The following is a 13,153-nucleotide window of genomic DNA, read 5'->3' as shown; positions in this document are numbered from 1 at the left end:
AAGGGGGAACATATATTCAAGTGTTGACAGATTCAAAAGTTGGTGATGTGTTTTGGGGGTACACGAACTAGGTAACGGTGCCCACTGGATAACCAGGAGAACTTTTCCTGTCCCTTCCATTTCTCTAGCCGAGTTCCTACTTTTCCTTTCTCACCGATCTGCTGCCTCACTCTTTATCCTACTCTCCTAAGCCTTAACATCTGCAGGTAACTGGGCTCCAGCATGTCAGCCATCAAAGGGGATTTGTGTCTTCTAACAATATGCAAATGTTTGTCAAATATTGTCGGCTGCAGACTCGACTTTAAGTCTAATCTGAGTGCTGGCTATGGTTTCATTTAACATATAGTGACATCTGAATTTGGTCCCAGAACAATGAGCATGGGGCGTTTGTGCACAACAGTGTGTTATGTTATTGTGTGGACTCTTTAAACCACACTTAGTAGGACTGAAAACTAAATGCTGCATGGCATTAGTAGATTTGTGAGATTCTTCATCACGAATTTTAAAATCCCACATCGCTATGGTTACGTGAACCTCACTCAAGACGAAATCTTTGTATTTGTATTTATTTTTTTAAGGTTTTATTTATTCATTCTGAATGTTAATTTGACTCCTTTTATTCCGTCCCACAGGGAGCCCGAGGAGACCCTGGGTTACCAGGAACTGCAGGAGAGGCTGGTCTGGCTGGTCTGCCTGGACCCATGGGACCAATTGGGCAACCTGGTCCTCCTGGTCCTCCGGGACCGAGCTACCGTGTTGGATTCGTAAGTCGTCTTTTAGGTGTTTACAAAGATACCTTTTGATGGAGCTAAAGAGATGTCACGGTAAAAGATCTACGACGTAGTAGTGTCTGGAAGAGTTCACCAGGAGACGACTCGTGATCACATAATGGCAACTCTTATTTATAGACATTGCTGTTGCTATCAGAATTCACGTTATACCCACTTTAACTCTTCAATGTGTAGTGAATATGTACATCTGTAGCTGTACAGAGCAGTGAAGTACAGATTCAACTCAGATTAGTTATTAAAGTATTTGATTTTAATGTGTTTCAAACAAAACTGAGAAACCCCGCAAGAGAGTTTTTCAAAAGTGTTTGTTAGTTTGTTCAAAATTCTCTGTTGTATTCAAAGGATGACATGGAGGGCTCAGGTGGAGGTTTCACTAATGGACTTCCTGGCGTCAGAGGACCAGAAGGAATACAGGTACATACATTCCTATGGATTTAAAATATCGTGGAACATAATACAATGCGGACACAAATTGAAATAAGAAACGGCGCCACCTTAAACCGAAGCTCAACGATTATGGCTTCTTAAGTCTCAGAAGTAGATTGGTGTAAAAATCAAGTCGTTTTCGAATTGCTTGTTCATTTCAATATGCTTTGGGTACATTCCAATCATATGAGCCATCTATCCTGCTGCTGTACAGTCTGTAAGGTGTCTGATTACAAAGGATGACCGTGTCTGTAAAATCATCATAATCAATGAATCTTAAGCTGAAACTAGTCGAACTGTTTTAGTTGGCAGATTCAAATGCACGATGAAGAATGTCCTCATTCTTGATGCATGTAAACTTGCAACTAATCAAGGTAATTGTTGTGTACTTTCAGGGTCCTCCCGGCTTGCCTGGACTTCCGGTAAGTAAATTAAAAAAAATTTAAAAAAAAAAAAAAATTCTAGTAATCTATGATGAGCCACTATTCCTGCCACCTTTCCTAACTCAAACAATCTTTCTGTTTTTAGTGTTTTTTTTTTTTTTTAGTGTTTCAGTATAATAAATGCTGCAAAGTAGAGTCAAGAAATGATACCTTAAAATGAACTGTTGGAAGACAAACTGTTTATACCTGCTGTACACTGTCAGCGTGTGGTTTTAAAATGTGCTCGTGTGTTTCACCGAGCTTCGTTTTTCACTGGTCTAACTCGGATGTACCTCTGCAGGGTACACCGGGGTTCCCTGGAACTCCAGGCCAAAAGGGAAATGATGGTCTTACAGGAACAGATGGGCAACCAGGCTTGGACGGCTTCCCCGGACCTCCGGTATGGATCGCACGAACACAAGCAGACAAAACCCCAAAATGGCTAAACAAATGGGCATCAAACTTGAAAAAGTTTGCCTTGGAAAAAGCTATTGGGAGGGCGTGTCTTTGGCTATCGTCTTTGAGATCATCTTTAAGTTTGCATTGCACCGACTTTGACTGCCCTCAGCTGTTTAATCTACTGTTGTTTTATCGGATTGTGTACCAGAGTTCGCAGCAGTGTCAGAATACCATTTGTCCCCATTGCCACCATACATTGCTCACGAATCCCTTTGTATCGAGTATGTTCTAGATTAGAAAATGGCTATTTTGGGGGGGCACACTGCAAAGTATGCAAGACGAAGTCGTACAAATGTTGTGACGATGCGGCTCGCGCACCGATGTGTCAACTATTTGATTAAAAACGTAACTATAATAGAGGGGAGGAAATTGACTTTTTCAATGATAACGGTAATATCTAATGTTTTATATGCATTTCTTACTTCTCTGACAACTGTACACACTTCCCTTTAGTTGCGCACAGATCTTAAAGTTAAGCTGAATTGAATTTCACGTTAATGACATTTCCAATTATTTGAATTTACCATCTTAATTAACGTTTGCCATGTTATTGTACAAAATAAGAAAATTGGTGCTTTATTGTCTTGAAGTTTCAATTACAAAAGACGATTGTTCCTCTTTTGTTTTGTCAGACTTTTATGAAGCATGCATCTGGACAAGCAGTTCTTTTACCTTCGTGAAAGCATCTTTTGTCTCCTCTCCTTTATGTTTACAGGGTTCAAAGGGTGACAGAGGTGACCAAGGAGAGAGGGTGAATACCATTTTCTAAACCTAATTGTTTTATTAATATGCATACATTATTTTTTACTACAAAGCAGGTATCTTTCAGACGCTGATACAATATTTGCCCCATCTCACTTTCCTTCAGGTTCTTAAAGCGGCGTTTGAAATGTTTGTGATAGCTTTCAGTTTACGATGTCTTGTTAGATGGGGCCTTTAGTGACTTTGGTTTTGGTTTTAGGGTGAACCAGGTCAAGATGGAACCGGCTTCCAAGGTCCACCAGGTCCACCCGGACCGCCAGGACAGATCGTCTACCAGACATCCGACAACGTAAGTAACAAAAAGGAAACACAGCAGCGGACGTGCACATCGGGGCCATTTGTTCTCCAAAATCCCAAATTAATAACAGTTTTAACTTTTAATAATGATGTCTGAACTCCATTCTCTACAGTTTGATGCTGTTGGCAGAGCTGGGGCACAGGTATGTATCACCATTACACAGCAATTGCCTGCCTTTCAGAGTGGGCTGTCCAATAAAACACAAGAAATCGGTAAAAACAAATGTTGGGCCGATGGCTATGAAAACACGGCACACTGATCTAACGAAGTAAATGTAAATGTTTTCTTTCTGTTCTCCTGGATAGGGTGGCCCTGGTTTACCCGGTCAAGCTGGATTCCCCGTAAGTCTTTTACATAATTTCAATATCTTGCTCTTGTTTATAACCACGTGGGCGATATCAAAGCTTTAATCTTTCATTTCTTACCACATACTGTAAATGTCAAAGATAATGGACTTCTATGTGATACAAAACATGGTTTTGTGTTCCGTTTTGAACGTGTTGGTAAAATATATTTTGACTGATGTTATTCTACATTTATTCTTCATTTTCTTTTTGTAAAGACCAACCAAAGTGTTTGGCCATCTCCGACCACTTTACAGCTCGGCTACACTGTCTCAGCCTCGATATCTTTCAGTCCAACTGAAGACCTCGTTAAAAACGGGTCACAAATATTTCTTGTTTCATGAAATAAGAAAAGAAAACCACAATTAAATGTAACATCGTAAACCAATTGTCATTGTGATTTTAACAAACATTTCTGCAGAAGTCAGTTATGGTTGAATATTTCAGTTGCAAACGAATATACATTGGAAGCACAAGCTAACATTTCAAGCTGCAGGTTGGTTTACATGAAACTGGTTTACAATTACAGTGTCTTGAGTTTACGGTAATGAAGGAACATGTCCCTCGGTGCAACTATGTGGTTGACTGATGTGTTTTTATTCATTTACGGACTATATTGGCACAAATACAAAGGTCTACATCGGATTTTGGTTGCACAACGTTTGCCGATAGGATCAATTCGTTGTTGACTTTGGTATTTTAATGAGATTTGTTGTCGATGACTAAAAATATGGAATATCATCATATTCATACCATGTTCAAACCTTGTGTGCGTGAAGGTGCTCCGTCTGCTGATATTTGTATTCTAGACTGTTTTAAATCTTCATCCATATTCATTGGTGTAATTTGGTGAGGATCGATCAAATGCTGCTCTGTACTAAAGTAATATCATATTACGCTTCATCTACTGAAAGAATCCCACCACACCTTATTTCTACACTCGGTGTCTAAACACAAGATAGCGGATTGATCTAAGGGAACATATTTCCTGCTGTCCAAAGGCTGTTCCTCTGACCTCTTGTTAGTTTATCAATTGTCATTTATGTATTTTATCTAACTTGCAGGGTCCTATTGGACCAAAAGGTGACAATGGAGACCCCGGTCCTCCAGGCTATGGAGTCAAGGTAAAGACTTGTTTGACAATTAATTTAGCCGCTTATCATTGTGATACTGCTGTCTGTGATTCTGTGAGGTCTCGTTGCTTGTGTTCAGGGTGAGAAAGGTGAGCCAGGCTTAGTAATCGGACCAGATGGAAATCTTGTGCATCTGGAAGGGCTCACTGGTCAGAAGGTGAGAGTCTTGCTGAATTTCTATCTGTCTGTAATGTTTTGCTGACTGTTTTTAAGCATTCAAGCACTTCTGGTCATATATTTGAAACTAATCCCCCCCCCCCCATGTATGTAGGGAGAAAGAGGACCCTCAGGACCTGTTGGACCCTCTGTAAGTATTAAGCTAATGTACCAAAACAGGATTTTTTTTTTTTTTTCCCACTTCATTCTCTAGTGAGCTCACATTATCTTCACCTCATGATTTATTCTTGTAGGGTCAGTACGGGCCGGCTGGAATAAAGGGTGAAATTGGAATGCCTGGAAGACCTGTAAGTGTCCTTTCTTGGTGTTTATGTTGGTCTATTTTCACATAAATAAATGCAGCTCTGAGTACCGTATACATTGTGCTGACTTAAAGTATATTGTTATGAGTATAGGTAAATTTTTACTCTTGTTTTTTTATTATTTTATTGTTTTATCTCCCAAGTGCGGGAAAAAATAATCAATGGCTTTGGCCTTTCAGGGTCGCCCTGGTGTAAATGGATACAAGGGTGAGAAAGGAGAGTCAGCGGGTGGTGCGGGCTATGGCTACCCTGTAAGTATTCATATTTTTAAGTTCATAAATATTGTTATTGTTAATAAGTAGTGATGACAGTATGACACCATGTTGTTGACTTTCCAACCCCAAATGTCAGACCTGCCTTCTGTCAAAAAAGTTGTCGGCTTTCCCGCCACCGGTGACACTTGCTCTAAAGACGCATACACAGTGAAAAGGTGGTGTCTTTCACTGAGTATCAAAAATGGGCTAACTTGCCTTTTTATATAATCTGTTAGCCGATTTAATTTACTATGGTCCTTATTTTAAACTTTATTTTCATGGCCTTTTAGCTCGCAAGCAAATTCTATTTTGTTTAGATCAAGTTCCAGTGTACTGCCAATAAAACAAGCCTTTTTAATTAAACAGCTGTCAGTTGTTGTCTTGGCAGAAAGACATTGGTATGCATGCTACAATTTTTATTTATTAAAAAGCGCCACTGTTTCTGTCGCGACTGTGCTCGATGTTGATGGACACTCCCGTGTATCGTGTCCACAGAAGATATGTGACTTCATAGAGAATAGTCCTCCTTAATCCTAACCGAAGCTGTACATGTTCACATCAGTGCTGGATATGAAATTAAACATAGCTTCTAGATCTGACAAGTGAGGCCATGACGTGCAATACCAATGATGACCACCTGGGGTTGGCTCCAAAAAGGCTCTGGCTCCACCTCTGAATGTGGTGTGAGCGGATCAGATCTCAACGCCTCCTGGGTTCATTCAGTCGTGTACTTTAAGCTTTCCACTTGTGATCGGATCACCCAGGACGCATTTCAGTGGCAGATCGGAACGGGGCTGAACTCAGTTCTCTATCCACACACCAAAACAGTGACTAAGAGTAAATACATTTGTTTTCATTAGGGAGTCCCTGGCCAACCAGGACCACCTGGACCACCTGGACCCTCAGGGCCTCCCATTCCTTTAGATCGCTTCAATGTAAGTACACGAGATCGCAAAATTCACGCTTTGAACGATGTTTTGGACATTTACATACCAGTCGTGTCTCTCGCGTACTCTGGACTAAATCTTTCCCTGTTGGTCTACTTTCTGTTTACAGCGCTATGACGAAACTTCAAGGAATTACCCAGGTATGATGACCCGACATGCAATATTTATTGTCTTAGCAGCGAAACCAAATACAGTAGGACAGAACGACTAAAACTCAGGGATCAGAATGGAAGCGATAAGTAAATGTGACACAGAGAGATTTATAAAGGGTTTAAAGTGTCTGCAGAGACACAGTTCTATCTTAATTTCAGTTTGATCCCGCTGCCTCAGCCTGAAGTGGATATATACTCCACTGTCAAGAGATTAAGCTGTCGAGACTAGATTTGAAGAGGGAAAAGATAAAACGCAGAAGAAATCACTATCAGCGAAAGAGGGTGCTTATAGCTGTGAAGTGCCAAGATCGGTTACACCTGTAGGATACTGTTAAGGGCAATGTTAAATATGCAGTATTTTGTTTTAGCAATTAAAGGTGAAAAAGGAGAACATGGAGACCGTGGGCTTCCAGGCATCCCAGGTAAATCCCAGAGTCAACACTCAACAAAAATATGAATGCAACACTTTTTTTTTTGCTCCCATTTTTCACGAGTTGAAATAAAACATCAAAGAATTATTGCTTATTTTAAGAAAAGAAAAAAAAAAGATTTTCTTCACAATTTGGTTCAAAATACATGTTAGTGAGCCTTTCACCTTTGCCAAGATATTTCATCCATCTAACAGATGAGGCGCATCGAGATGTTGATTAAACAGCATGATTATTGCACAGGTGTTCCTGGGATTGGTCACAATAGCAGGCCACAATAAAATGTGCAGTTTTATCATCCAACACGATGCCACACGTGTCACAAATTGTGAGTGCGCGATCGGCACGCTGGCTGCAGGAATATCGACCTTGTACTTCGCCTCATGAAAAACGGAAGCGATAACAAAAATGTTGCATTTCTATTTTTGTTAAATGTACATATGAAGTAGTATTATTCCACATCCACCCGCAGCAGTGTTTTTTATTACTAAAGCATCTTTCTCTTTTTCCAGGAACAGCCTCTAATTTGGATATTTACGCACTCAAGGTAACCTAGCACCACCAATCAGTTCAACTACAACTAAATGACTGTCAACAGAAAAAAAAAACATCAAAATATTCAATGTTTTCCAACAGAATGAAATGAAGGGGGAGCGCGGAGACTTGGGTGTCAAGGGAGAAAAAGGAGAGCCTGGTGGTGGATTTTATGACCCACGTTTTGGAGGAGTACAAGGCCCCTCAGGGCCGCCTGGCAACCCAGGCCTACCAGTGAGTTTTGAGACTAAAATATATCGGTTGTATATTTACAGTTCTTGTTTTACTTGCATAGGTGTTTTTAGTATTTGGTATTATCGTCACCAAAAGTTTGTCCTGACCTAGATTGTTGAAATTTAAAAAAAAAAAAATCATGGATGTTCCTCTATCTTAATTTTTTCCTCTTTCATGTTAGGGACCAAAGGGAGATTCTATAAGGGGCCCTCCTGGACCCCAGGGACCTCCAGGGACACCAGGGATTGGTTACGATGGGCGTTCAGGTCCTCCGGGACCACCTGGACCTCCAGGACCACCGGGGTCATCCTCACTTCCAGGAGCATACAGGCCTAATCACTGTAAGTGGATACAAAACAATACAACTTCTCATAGTCTTCAGCAGTGCTTTTGTCAAAATGTCTCTTTTACAACTATGAAGGTGACTTTAAAGTGACAATTTGTCCATTTTGAGGTAAGATTTTTTTTTTTTTGCTGTCTCGTGTGAGCACAAGCTTATGGCGGCTAATGTTAACTATGGTCAGAAGATTTGTTTTTGCATGTGTTTCACATTACAGATTTACTGAGCTGACTTTATGACTTATCTTTAACCTCACACATTAGCTAACACTAGTGTAGTATTTGGAAGCCACACTATCTTGCTTCCCCTCTGCACTTAACTTGTTGCCCACATAAACAAAAACTCCCCCTCCAGCTGTTCACAAAACAACTCACTGACAGGATCTTGTTTCCATTTAAAGCCGTCAGTCTCCCTGGACCTCCCGGTCCCCCGGGCCAGCCTGGAACTCCTGGTCACTCCTCTGGGGTAAGTGCCATGAAGCTGACATTTCAAATACGCTTCCAGTCCTGATGATTCATCTGCAGACTGGCCCAGTTGTGATCTAACCAGTTGTGCTGTTTTACAATGATAAACTATGTCAACAATTCCTTCGCTATTAATAGTATTTCCAACAAAAAGCTGAAAACAGGGTTTGTTTTCCACAGGTTACAGTTTTGAGGTCATATGACACAATGATTGCTACTGCCAGACGGCAGGTAGAGGGCAGCCTCATCTACATCATAGACAAAGCAGACCTCTACCTGAGAGTACGCGATGGACTGCGGCAAGTCATGGTATAGTCATCTACTTTTTACTTCGAAATTCACCACGGAGCTCGAAACAAGCATTCAAACCACAGACAACACCGTAGATATGTTAGACAATTAAACTTCAAAGCTGTTTTCCCTCCTTCCAGCTTGGAGAGTACAGTCCCTTCTTCAGAGATCTGGTAAGTTCCACAGAACAACAGAATAAACGCACGACTGCTTCATAGTTCCTGAATCTCTTTCACTTGTTTTGTATTTTATTTTACAGGAGAATGAGGTAGCAGAAGTCCAACCTCCACCTGTGATTCTGTACCCCCAGTCCCAAGACCAGTCCCACAACAACGGAGCGGGCCATTACTCCCAGGGTGGTTCTGCCGTGCGACCCATTGAGCCTCCACCGCAGCCACCTACAGATCCCAGATACCCTCTACAGTATGAGCCCAGATTCCCAGACCAGAGACACACGGGTCAGACCGATGGGAGATTAGCCACCCACCACACTGACAACAGACACCCTGTCACTCCCCAGCGACGACCCAACCCACCTGTGCCCGAGCCTGCTGGCCGTGTCGACACATCAGGATCAGGAGTAAGTAGACTCGACGCAGGAGGGTTCGAGAATATAATATATATCAAATTAGGTAATTGTAGAGGGTATCACGTCACATTAATGCAGCATAAATTGGTATAAATCAAGATAAAAAAAATTAAAAAAAGGTCAATACGAACACAAAAGTGGCTTCGACGATTGTGCTCACACTTTTCAATTTAAAATAACTTTCCTGTGCATAAGCGAAAAAAAAGTTTTCTCAGTTCAGTCCTGGCTCATTTTTAGCTTTGCTGCGCAGGAAAAGAAGCATAGCGTGAACACCGATAAAATGAGACACTTAACACTAACACGACCAGAAATAGAACTGGGTCCAAGGTTGCTTTTTTTTTTTTTTTTTAATGTAACCATCTTGACTGTCCTCATCAGCTACACCTCATCGCCTTGAACGCCCCTCAATCTGGCAACATGCGAGGCATTCGCGGGGCAGACTTCCTGTGCTTCCAGCAGGCTCGTGCTGTGGGTCTGAAGGGAACCTTCAGAGCCTTCCTGTCCTCCAAGCTTCAAGACCTCTACACCATCGTCCGCAGGTCGGACCGGGACAGCTCCCCCATCGTGAACCTGAAGGTAACACGCTGCTGCTGGAGAAGCGGCAATACGGTCGAGTGCAACTGCAGCACTGACGCTACTTCATTTGAACGTTTCTTATAAAAAATAAGTACTCGTCAGTAGGGATGAGCATTTCGAGAGAAAAAAATACAATCCGATGTTCCCTGGTAACAATTAAACTATTCAACAACCACGGCGCTGCACGTACAGTTCGTTTGCTCAAACACACACAGAAAGAGAGACGCCGTCGTGCTTTCAACTCTGCTCGTACAAACTTGGAAAACCATCACCTTTGACGAAGCTGAAGAGTTTTGCACCGAACCTGCACACTCGTTGATTTTTTTTTTGAGGGAGTGCCACGCAAAAGCTTTTTTTTTTTTTCAACTGTAGACAGATTTGCATGTTTGTTCTGTTTGCGCAGTGGCATCGAATCTCACAGCGCCGCGCACGTTTTACCGAAGCCCGGTAGTAACATGTTTGTTTGTTGCTCATTAGCGGTTGGCGAACAGCTTTTAGGTGCATTACCGCCACCTGCTGGTTGTGGAAATGCATCCCTGTCAGGTGCCGATGAAAACACGGAGGTGTATAAATTTTTTTTTTTTTTTATTTTTTCTTATTTCTTATCGACTATTGGCAAATCGTGATGAATCACTGCTTGGTCCTTATTATTGTCTAAAGTAAATGTATTCTGTGTATTTTGCCGTTTTATTAAAAAAATATTTGTTCAGTAGAAAGTAAATATAATAAACTGCTTTCTTTTTTTTCTACCTCCCAGGACCAAGTGTTGTTTCGTAGTTGGGAGTCTATCTTTGGTGACAACAGCAAAATGAGGGAGAATGTACCCATCTACTCCTTCGATGGCAGAGACATCCTCAGGGATAGCGCATGGTGAGTCCTCCTTAACCAGACAAAATCTTCTTTTTTTTTTTTTACAGTGACATTTCATGCAGCACCCTGTGCACTAGCATGTAACTATTAATGAAGTGGAAGCCGTTGTTTCCTTTGCTGATTTGCCGTCATTGTGTGTTCTCGTTTACCTCCAGGCCTGAGAAAATGGTCTGGCATGGATCAAGCAACAAAGGCCACCGGCAAACAGACCACTACTGCGAAACATGGCGGGCAGGTGACCGCGCTGTGACTGGTCTGGCATCATCACTACAGAGCGGCCACGTCCTGCAGCAAAGCTCCAGCAGCTGCTCCGGCTCCTACGTCGTCCTCTGCATCGAGAACGCCCTCACAACACCCTCCAAAAAATAAATCCCGTCCGTCCTCTTTTTTGTGTGTGTGTGTGTGTGTGTGTGTGTGTGTGTGTGTTCTGGGCCCTAGTTAAACACTATTTTTATGTCCAAGCAGACATGTATATTTTTTTTTTAATTTTTTTTTTTAATTCCCTGATTACACGACTGGTGAACATGTGGCGTCCAATGAACTGGCCCTCTGGCACTTTGCTTGGGAGGGACGCTTTGCATTGTCTGCTCCTCCCCTCCACAAACGCCAAAGAGATGGGTCAAACAGAGGGGTGATGGTCCTTTTTCTCGGGGGCATTGGCACATATTTTCTTCAAGGGGCGGAACAACAGCAGAGAAGCTAAAAGCGTTCTCAAATTGTATCCCATTTTGTTTTTTTTTAAAGATTCTGTATATTACATGTTTGTCATTTGTTTTTTGTTTTTTTATTACGTTATCAATGTTTTACCTTTTGAACTGTTTTTGAAAATGCTATATATCCTTCCTGTTATTTTTATTTTTTATTTTTAGATATTGATCATTTCCACATATTTTTTTTTTCCAATTTCAGTTTAGAATTTTGGGTTATGACGGGGTACAGCAAACTTTTAAGGACTATTTTAAATTTAAATAAGATAATAGATATTTATTTTTAAATGAAGTTATGTAACGACAAAAAAAAATGGAAAATTAAAAAATGCTAAATACCCTCATTTATATTTTACACAAGACAGAAAATTGACTTTGTTACTCAAAAGAGCTTCTGATCAGACACTTACAAACCCGGGACTGTTCTACACAATAAGCTCATATAGTGAATCATTTGGGACCACTTTGGTTAGCATTATTCTGCATATATAGAAACGTTACTATAGTTTTTACTCAAGTGGATTCAGACACTTGTACTTCACACCAAATTTAAACAAACAGACACTACTGTAATACATATTCCCACATCCAGATGTCAAGATTCCTTCGAGCTAAAATTGAGCGTTATGATTCCAAAATGATTGTTGCCCCTTTTGCCACCTTATAAAAGCCCATCAGCGAGTAAGCTGGAAATGATTAGTTTGCTGCTAATCTCTGTCGGTTGGAGTGATTGCTGTCGTGGGTTTTAGGGACAAGAGAACCAGTATATTAAGGAGAATATTTTTGCAGTAGCCTTGCATTAAATTTCAGAGACTAACTTGGCCTTAGCGCTACTGATGTCTTGACTGAACCTGTGGATATCCATTTTTATAACAAACTGCGCTGTACTGTTTCTCCCAGGCACTGAATTAAAGTTTTTTTTCAACTACAACAGTAACGTGACGTACCCTACACCAGTCTGTGCAGTGTGTTGTATTTTTTTTTTTTTAAACGCCTAACCGAATGGAACCATCTCGTGAAGATCTGGTGACCTTGATACCTTTCACTCAGCTGCGCCGACCAGCAGTTTTATGTCCTACTCACAGATGGTGGCATTGACTCCACCACAAATCAGTTTCTCCAATTGCAGTGGGAAGCGTTCAAGGCACCTCGGTCCTACAAGATCTATTATCCTTCGGTGACCTTTAAGATAATTCAACACACAATCTTGACAATAAAAGTGATAGCATCCATTTGTTAGAAATATGGGCCTGTATTGATACAGCATGTCATGAAGGTTAATTGGTTGATCTTATACGACAAAATAACCATGATATGGGTGATTGAAATGTTTAGGCAAATTTTAAAGATAAAAAAAAAAAAAAAAAGATACAGCACTTCCGTATAGAATCCATCAATGGTTCTTGAAATTACTGTTGAGAGATCATTAGAGAAGAACAGGGCAATACTAATGTAGAAGTGAAAATCTAAATAAAACGCCTCGGGTGATGTCACAGGAGTCAGTTCTGGCTGGCACTTTTAAGTTGTGAAGTTAGAAAAAAAAAAACTAGCTTCACCTCCTCATCTCTGCTTGAGGCCGGTGTGGCACACCCGAGTCTCCGGTCAAATGGTCAGTGGGCGAGTTGCATCATGAGTAACCAGGTTCTGAAAAGA

At 41.1% G+C, this 13,153-nt stretch overlaps 1 protein-coding gene across 2 annotated transcripts in view; it reads left to right on the top strand.

Moving 5' to 3' along the window:
• Window positions 1-12,431, top strand: part of col18a1a (collagen type XVIII alpha 1 chain a) — a 75,406-nt gene extending 62,975 nt beyond the window's left edge. For both annotated transcript variants that reach the window (XM_069698847.1, XM_069698846.1), the window contains 26 exons: window positions 633-764; window positions 1,134-1,205; window positions 1,613-1,639; window positions 1,941-2,039; window positions 2,814-2,849; window positions 3,060-3,149; window positions 3,271-3,300; window positions 3,464-3,499; window positions 4,567-4,626; window positions 4,715-4,792; window positions 4,907-4,942; window positions 5,046-5,099; window positions 5,294-5,365; window positions 6,229-6,303; window positions 6,425-6,455; window positions 6,836-6,889; window positions 7,408-7,442; window positions 7,532-7,663; window positions 7,845-8,004; window positions 8,404-8,468; window positions 8,648-8,776; window positions 8,899-8,931; window positions 9,018-9,338; window positions 9,726-9,923; window positions 10,681-10,793; window positions 10,949-12,431. In XM_069698847.1, the coding sequence (XP_069554948.1) occupies window positions 633-764; window positions 1,134-1,205; window positions 1,613-1,639; window positions 1,941-2,039; window positions 2,814-2,849; window positions 3,060-3,149; window positions 3,271-3,300; window positions 3,464-3,499; window positions 4,567-4,626; window positions 4,715-4,792; window positions 4,907-4,942; window positions 5,046-5,099; window positions 5,294-5,365; window positions 6,229-6,303; window positions 6,425-6,455; window positions 6,836-6,889; window positions 7,408-7,442; window positions 7,532-7,663; window positions 7,845-8,004; window positions 8,404-8,468; window positions 8,648-8,776; window positions 8,899-8,931; window positions 9,018-9,338; window positions 9,726-9,923; window positions 10,681-10,793; window positions 10,949-11,162 (2,382 nt within the window). In that variant the 3' untranslated portion in view covers window positions 11,163-12,431. The remainder of the gene's footprint in view (window positions 1-632; window positions 765-1,133; window positions 1,206-1,612; window positions 1,640-1,940; window positions 2,040-2,813; window positions 2,850-3,059; window positions 3,150-3,270; window positions 3,301-3,463; window positions 3,500-4,566; window positions 4,627-4,714; window positions 4,793-4,906; window positions 4,943-5,045; window positions 5,100-5,293; window positions 5,366-6,228; window positions 6,304-6,424; window positions 6,456-6,835; window positions 6,890-7,407; window positions 7,443-7,531; window positions 7,664-7,844; window positions 8,005-8,403; window positions 8,469-8,647; window positions 8,777-8,898; window positions 8,932-9,017; window positions 9,339-9,725; window positions 9,924-10,680; window positions 10,794-10,948) is intronic.
• Window positions 12,432-13,153: the final 722 nt, after the last annotated feature.

This window comes from Brachyistius frenatus, unplaced genomic scaffold (assembly GCF_029030835.1).
Source record: "Brachyistius frenatus isolate BFR_SWC_R1_liver_20210118 unplaced genomic scaffold, ASM2903083v1 Contig_28, whole genome shotgun sequence".
Classification (NCBI taxonomy): domain Eukaryota; kingdom Metazoa; phylum Chordata; class Actinopteri; family Embiotocidae; genus Brachyistius; species Brachyistius frenatus.
Note: the sequence above shows the minus strand (reverse complement) of the source record. Positions and strands in the feature narration are given on the sequence as shown.